Genomic DNA, 8,420 nt, shown 5'->3' with positions numbered 1-8,420 from the left:
GGCTGGATCTTCCAGCAGGACAATAATCCAAGGCATTCCTCCAAATTTACAATGATTAACTGATCACTGAATCAGACTTTTGCAATGGCCATGGCCTTTTTTTTTTCTCTGAGCAAATGGAATCACAAGATTGTTTCATATTACTGAGCATTTGTTAAACAATAAATTGAAATTTATCCAGCATATCCAGCATATTTTGTTCATTTTTTTCATCAACTGATGAATGCGTTGACAGTTTGTTCACTCACAGGAAATGGAAACATATTCATCCCATCATAACTTTGACCTTGAGAAAAGAGTGAACTCTGTTATCTGTTTTTTCTTGCTGCAGCCAGAGAAAGAAAATCCTGAAACCAGCTGTGCTGCGGGAGGAATGCAGAGTGCAAAACATAGCTCTTTTATATAACAGGTTGACATGGCAGCGTGTCTTGAAGTGAAGCGGCTGCGTAAGGCCCTAAAAGTGCAGTCCTGATCAGTATCCTCATCTGGAACATACTGTATATCTGTACCTTATGTCTCACCACCATTTTGGATTGCCAACCTTTTGGAAATGCTATTAGCCATTTCCCTCTGTCCCCAGTTTTGGCATCACCACATGGGTAAGACCTATGAAACTTGGTAAATTGTAGAAAATACCACCATATGGCCAAATAATGATTTATGCACTGAATGATGATATAACTGTTATTTAAATTTTAAATATTCAAACAATCATAGCTCCTTACCCTTTTGAGCTAGAGATGTCAGTACTACCTTCTGAACCATGATGTCCACTATTTTGGATTTTTCGTCATTTTGAATTTGTTGACCTTTTTGAAAATCTTTATCTATATTTCAGAATTTGACATATCAACAAGTGTCTTTCACAAATTTGTTCATTGGAAGCTCCTTTTAAAATCTATTATAAAGTTGATGCTCTAAAAAACATGGCTGCAGTAAGCCAACACAAAATTGCAAATAGATAGAATCTGGTAGCTATATTGGCACATTCATTATGAGCATAACCCTAAAATATTGTCCTAATTGAATCACATGGTGGCGCTATAGAGAACATTCGTTTTAAATTCAGGAATTCATGAAAATTCACTGTTGCCTTTTAAAGATTTATCGATTGCTGTAGTGATCCCTTTCTGTATCTTGAACATATATCTGTACCTTATGTGTCACAGCCATCTTGGATTGGTCACCATTTTGGAAATGCCTATTATCCATATTTCTCTGTCCCTTGTTTTGGCCTCACCATATAAAGTGAGACCTATGTAACTTGCCACATTGTTTTATGGTACATCTGAACATCAATTTACAGAATTTTGCAGTCAATTGGCCATATGTTTGTGCTGTGGTAATTAATGAATTTCTAATGTTTAAAAAATGTTAACTCCAACCATATTTGATTTCGGGATTTTACATTAATGTATGACTATGACTGCAGAAGAAATTTGTCTCAATAATGCCTGCCATATTGAATTTCATTTTTAATTTGGCTGCAGATTTTTGCAATGTAAATGATTATATTTACAAATTATAACCTTTTGTGTGGACCCCATGTATCACTGCTTGCAGCTATTTTTTAACATTGTTTTTGCTTTACAGTTGTCTGAGAGCCTTCAAGAAAAAGGAAACACAAGATTCAAAGAGCTAAATGAATAGGACAAAGCAATCTCACTATTTACAAATGGCAAGTAGAACACAATAAGTCATATCAGCAAGAGCCATAGAGCATTTATTATGTGTGTAGCTATGTCAAGCATGCGGCAACCATGTTAGAAGGGAAGCAACTAGCACTGAGTGGAATGGATAAGCCTTACTTACTGCAGGAGTGTGATGTAATGGGTCATCACATGGATCAGTATATCACTTATTTAAAATTATGTGCAAACAGCTCTTGTTTTCCCTCCTTCAGAAGCTGCACTGGTACAGCTTGCTTTGAAAACAGTTGTAAATTGATCAGACTGAAACTGCACTTAGCACAGCTTGTTGAGACATGTCTCAGCTCCAGAATGGAGCAGGAAAACAGAGCCTTTAGCCGTGTGTATCTGGGAAGGTCCACTATTAGCCAAGGACTGCGTACACACCAGGGCAGGCTCAAGCAAGTATATTTTTGTTTATGTCCATAACTATGCCACACTCAGGCCTTTTAAAGTACCTTTATCCCATACACTGTCAGTGCAGGCAATATTGTTTCAGTAGCTCCATGGTGTTTTAAAAATGTTCTGTTGTCCCTCAACTATCTTGGTGAACAGTAATGAGTTGCCAAGCAGTAATCTCTCATGAATTGTAAACCCCAAAGGTGGAAGCCATTTTAACTCCAAAGAGTACAGATTGATGCACTCATGTACTGTATTTACAAGTACATTTAGTGCTTGCAAGAGCAATATAATAATTCCAGTCTTGGATGTGTTTTACCACAACAGACCTGCAAGCCATGGTCATGTGATTTCTGAGTTTTTGGCACATCCCTCGCTTGAGTTTGTGGACCACTCCAGCCCAGTCGTACCACTGGTTCAAGCCCAAGCCTTGATGTAACCTGGAGTACCAGATGCATCACGTCGCCCCTCTGAACAGCATATTACTGTATACATCCCTTCATTTGGACTTTCTACATTACCATCCAGTTTAAAACCTCAACTGTAACCTGCAGTAGCCATTTGATTATTTGCTGTGATAGATTCCTCAATGCATACTTGTTGCTAACCATTCAACCTCTACTTTACAACGGGTCGGCCAGTGAAGGATGGGCTCCCCGTATGCAGGCAGGTTTCTCCGGAGATTTCTTCCCAACTGGGAGTTTTTTTTCTCTCTCCACCATTTGAGTGTTTTACCTCGCTTTCTTTTTGGGGTTTCAGGCCTGGTTTTTCCTTATGGTTTTCATCTTTGGGACAGTTCTCTATAAAAAGAGCTATACGAATAAAAAAATTTACAAAAAACTTTTATTGTATGTTAAATGTTTTTATTATAAACAAATTTGTTTATGAAAATCATTTACAATATATTGGAGACAAAGTATATACTTCAAATGCAAAGCAGATAGAGATTAATATACTTTCACAAATGTTACAAAATTTTCACAAATGTATGTACTATTTATGTAATGTACAGTACAGAAAACAAACAACACCTAGCAAACTGCCAAGCAGTATTCAGTAACAAAGCATACAGACTACCAAAGTTCTTAAAACATTAACAGCAACAATGAACTCTGCATGAAGTAACTCATCCACAAAAAAATAAAACTTACTGCAGGCTGTAAAATATAACTGAACATTCTTTGAGTAGCTACAGCTGTATATGACTCCAAGCTGGGTTTAACAGCAGAACTTTGCCCTGTCTCCATAGCAATGACAAACAATGAAAATAAAGGGATTGTAAGCCTGTATCTTTATACAGGTCAAACGATGGTACCAAGGCACACCCCTGTTTCACTATAGTTAACTCAGACACAACAAAACAATTACTTCTTTTTGTAAATGTTTCCTCCAGACATATTGACCTGTGATAAGAGTTAACAATACTGCTGTGTCAATAATTCGCAAATTACATTTCAGAGAGAACATGTGGCAAAAAATAACCAAAGGTACAGAGAACAGATAACATTAAAGACAGGTTAAAGGAAGCATGACCTCCTCCTCCTGATGTAATATGTGAAATGTGAAAATGTCACATGTCACTAGCAGTACAAACCCATGTCCTTAGGAGTCATTTTAAGGCAGCTGTAATCTGTGACAATGAAGATCTATTTGCAAAGCAAAACCCTCTTTTCATAATATTTCATGATCCCCATTTAAATTATTATTTGTGAATACTGTACAGTCGGATATTCCATGGATATCAGCTCCCAGTAATTTAAAATGTATATATCAAATTTTTTCATTGTTTCACATATTCATGCATTCACACATACACACATGCACATATATATATACAGAGAGAGAGAGAGAGAGATAACATTGGGGTCATCTGTTTAAAGTAGTTTTGTATTAACTTAAAATAGGCTGATGAAAGACAGTGTACCCTATACTGGATTTTCTTTATCTCTTATGTCAGTTAAAGGGCCAGAATATTTAAGGGTAGGGATTACAGAGAGAGTGGTAGAGGAAAGTAAGGACCTCTTTGTGTAGGACTGTACAGTCTGGCTTTTCATTTTCTTGAGCTGAATGGTGATTTTGCTCTGCCGAGTCTTAACGTCACTGTAGCTTACCCCTGCCAGACAGTCTTTGCATAGACACGACTGCCAGAACGTTTGCCTCAGTGCTGTGCGGAACTCCTTGCGCATCAGGCAGTAGATGACAGGGTTCATACAGGTGTTGCTGTGGGCCAAGCAGGTGGCCAGGGGAAAGACATAAGTGTGGGTTGTATAGTAGGAGGACGTCCACTCAAGCACGTCCAGCTTGATCAGGATGCCCCAAAATGTAATGATGTTGTAGGGGAACCAGCACACACAGAAGGACAGGACCACCACAGCCACCGAGTTGGACACGCGTGCCTTGCGGTGAGGGTTGACCCCTCTCAGGCTGTGGTTGCAAATGAAGCAGAGCAGAAGGAGATAGGAGACAATGAGGATGGTGCAGGGAAGCAGGAAGCCCAGGACGAATCTGAGGAGGTGATGTATGGCCAACCAGAAGGTGCCCTCTGGGAAACGGAGGAGGCAGAGCTTGTCCCCGCCCACATCAGCCACGGAGGAGAAAACAACGCTGGGGGCAGCAACTAGCAAGGCCCCAGCCCAGATCAGGCAGGTGACAAGCCTCAGCATGCACATCCTCTGGCATTGGGGTCTCATCGGCTTGAGAGCGGTGGCCACCACTCGGTAGCGAGTCACACTCATGGCTGTCATGAAGAAGATGCTGGCATACACATTGACAGCTGTCAGCAGAGAAACCACTTTGCACATGCACCACCCGAAGGGCCAGCTGAAGTCCAGAGCCACATCCACAGCCCAGAACGGCTGCACCATCGAGAACAGCAGGTCAGCAACAGCCAGATTGAAGACAAAGAAATTGATGGTGCTCTTGGTTGTGCTCCTGCTGCAGTGCAGAAGGTACAGCACTGTCATATTACCCATCATCCCCAGGACACACACAATGAAGAACACCATGGAGATGATGCCACGGATCAACGGAGAGCCGTCCCCCGGGAGGTTCACATTGTCCAGGCTGGTGATGTTGTGATACCTCAAAAGTGTGTGGTCACACACTGGGTCGGTTTTGCAAAGGTGGAGTGACCTATTAAACAGTTCTAATCTTGAAATATATGATGATGACATTTTCGCATCCCCTGTAGCTGTTTCTTTGTGGTTTCCCCACCCACAAGTATCACCTGTCTAGTCTAGGAACAGATTCATATGGGTGAGCGCACCTAGCTCAGGATGTGTTTTCTCCTGTAATAAATGACGTTGCAGCACGACTCCACACTTATTCCTCATCACTCATTCCTGCAACAATCAGAGATATTAGAGATGAATTTTTAGATGAAGCATTCACCAAAATTTCTATTTGTTTGTTTTTAATTAACTTCATTAAATCTGACATTTTGAGCTAACTGGCTTCTTAAGAATATGTGCTGTTAAAGCTTTCATAGTAAGGAATTCAGTGGCAAGTTAAGCCAATGCCTACTCAAAATATTTAAACTGAGAAATTTGCCAAAATTCAATAAATTGATAAACAATAAAAATATAACAAAATATGGTCAATTGATTATAACTACAGTACGCTTTTATTTAAGTTCAATCTTGTATCAATAAATAAATAAATAAATATTTAAGCATGGAATACCCACATTATCATTAAATGAAATGCTAAAGGAGAACTTTGCACACAAAGTGACATACATCTAGTTCTAGTGTCTTGTAATTGGAATTCCAGTGGTCATTGTTATCTTAGATGTCATTAGTTACATCGTATGTTTAGCAAGATCACACATATAATTGGATAAAATTAATAAAATTTGCAATTGTGCATTGGTTTTCATTTCATTAGGATTTCAACATAAGTACTTTTTTTACTGGACAGTATGATGCAGCTCTATAGCGATTACAAAAATAAATACGTTTATATAAACAGGAAGCACTTACAAACATTCGTGATTCAACGATGTTTTCCTTTCTGTAATTCTGCGAAGTGTAGACCTTGGTTGCAGAGGCTGTTCAGTTAGTTGCAAGTGTTCGTTGCGTTAACAGAAACAAATGCTCAGTTTTATCTGACTGGTTTCGAAGTTCCGGAATGCTACACGTTTAAAAAAAATTCCTCAGATTCGACTAAAGAAGTTGAGTCTTCGCATTGCGCTAAGTACAATGTTCAGTTTGCACGTAGGCTACGTTAAGCAGTAAATTCCATTTTTACTGCTTCTACTTTTATGGTGTCACAGATTTATATTTGCCTCAGTCCCCTCCCCCTGAAACATAAGCGTCGACATACGGAGATGAATGGGACTGTAAACGCGATTTGAGGCTGATATACTTGTTATAGCATGTGTTTACATCTTGAATTTCAGATGGTTTCTCAAATTGTTTTTGATTGTAAGAGTTGTAATGTAATTCGTTATAAGCGAACAGGGCTTGCAGCAACGTGTAGTTTTCAGCTGTTAAAGTCAAGTTGAAGGCATTTAAATTTGAGTAATTATAGGCATCACTTCGTCTCATTCTACAGTAATTTTCCTGATTGCACCGCTGTTTTCACTCAGTTCAACTGTGCTACGTGTGTGTGTGACGAGTTGTTACAGCATGAAGCATATTGTGATGCTACCACAGATAGATATTGATGCACCATAAACTGTAGTAGGCTATTTCCTGTGAGCTATGGAGTCTTTTATATGCTGCAGATGGCTATGTTACCACAAGGAAGTCTCTTGGCAAAAATATAGAATAACCTGGACCTGAGGCTCTTTTGTTTAGCCTCAATATTACATAACATAAAAATCTGTCATTTTTTTCCAAACCTCTGAACTTTTTTTGTTCGCATCAGTGCTTCCACTATTGATTCATCATGGTTGCTGAAACAACACATCAACTCTGGGCAAATAATTAGCAAGTACTTCATCTGTATGGGTCTATACCAAACCAGAGAAAGCAACAATAATATGTGTAACATTCCATAAAAGCATTCATGCATCCTTTTCCACGTATTTCTCAGCTGAGAAAATGATAACACCACGTAAAACAGAGTGGTGAAAGAACTGTCACTGACGCCACTTTCTGATGAACTTCTGTCTGTGCAGTACCGATTCACATGCACTTACCCACAGTCAATCAGGCCTGATTATTTATGTATTTATTTTTGATTAGCAGAGTTAGCCCTGACTTTTATTAGTGAGTGCACAAACAAAGCGCTGCTTGGTGACTCTTTATTGCGAGAGCTGGCGCTGATACTGTAAAGGTCACCATCAACAAATGGAGCTGATTAGATTAGAGATAGAGAGAGTGAAGGAGGGGAGCGGAAGGATAAAGACAGGGGATGAGCAGAGGGATTAGCGCACTAATTGGACTCATCACTCTCTGCTGTAAACCACTAATGAAAGCCTGACATTGTAAATTGGAGCATGGATTAAAGTGTGCAGTATTACCTATTCATGGTAATGAATCAAACACCATCATTACCTTGTTCAGCTACTTCAGGTAAGTCAGGAGATGATAAAATATGAGACCTTGTCCACACCTGGATGATGCACAGGTTAGAGGTTTTTAATCTATTTTATTGCTGAGAGCAAATCTGAGAGACACCTTTAGAAGTCTGTAAAAATATATGAGTCAGTTAGGGAACTGACCAATTGACCTCCTTCTAGCCTGTTGTTCTATTGGTAAGGAAACTATAGAGGCTTGCTAAATAAGGGGAGCACCCCCTCCTTCCATCAACGCACCCCCCCCCCCCCCCCCATCCCCCCAACACATACACATACACACAATGTGTTATTAACTCTTTTTTTCAATAGTTCATAATTTATAACTGTATAATTGCCTCAAACAATATTTAAATGGAGATTAACATGATTAAACTTTTGAGGAATGCAGTTTGTCCTAAACAGTAATAAACCCCACAATACACCCCCAAACCCAAGAGTTAAAGGATATGAGACCCTGATAGTTCCTCATAGACCCTGAGAGACTACCGTGCTGATGTTTCACCGTAGCTGTCTTATCTGAGCAAACATGCAAAGCTCTATAAAGAATCCACTCCATTATTAAGGTGCTGTCTGTTCCACATTACCATCCTGCAAACAAACGCACGCTTAATTTGATTGCCTGCCTTTCAGTGGCGAGATTTCGGGGTTTTCTCATCACTTTTATGGCTTACCATCGCACTTGAATCCTGTTTCCTCTCGCCAGCCATACAGTAGTATCCCAGCAGCACAGTTTCCATTTTATCTTTATGATTGTATCACTGTCAAATAGAATATTAAAAGTAAGTGTGGATGTAGAACAAGTCTATACT

The 8,420-nt window shown here is 39.4% G+C and overlaps 1 protein-coding gene across 1 annotated transcript; it reads right to left on the bottom strand.

Annotated features, from left to right (window-relative positions):
* Positions 1-2,951: 2,951 nt before the first annotated feature.
* LOC135263226 (relaxin-3 receptor 2-like) lies at positions 2,952-6,366 on the bottom strand. Its single transcript, XM_064350969.1, has 2 exons — positions 6,068-6,366; positions 2,952-5,428 (listed from the first exon to the last, which is right to left on the bottom strand). The coding sequence occupies exon 2, from the start codon at positions 5,258-5,260 to the stop codon at positions 4,013-4,015; it is 1,248 nt and encodes a 415-aa protein (XP_064207039.1). The 5' UTR covers positions 5,261-5,428; positions 6,068-6,366; the 3' UTR covers positions 2,952-4,012.
* Positions 6,367-8,420: the final 2,054 nt, after the last annotated feature.

This window comes from Anguilla rostrata, chromosome 1, assembly GCF_018555375.3.
Source record: "Anguilla rostrata isolate EN2019 chromosome 1, ASM1855537v3, whole genome shotgun sequence".
NCBI lineage: Eukaryota > Metazoa > Chordata > Actinopteri > Anguilliformes > Anguillidae > Anguilla > Anguilla rostrata.
Note: the sequence above shows the minus strand (reverse complement) of the source record. Positions and strands in the feature narration are given on the sequence as shown.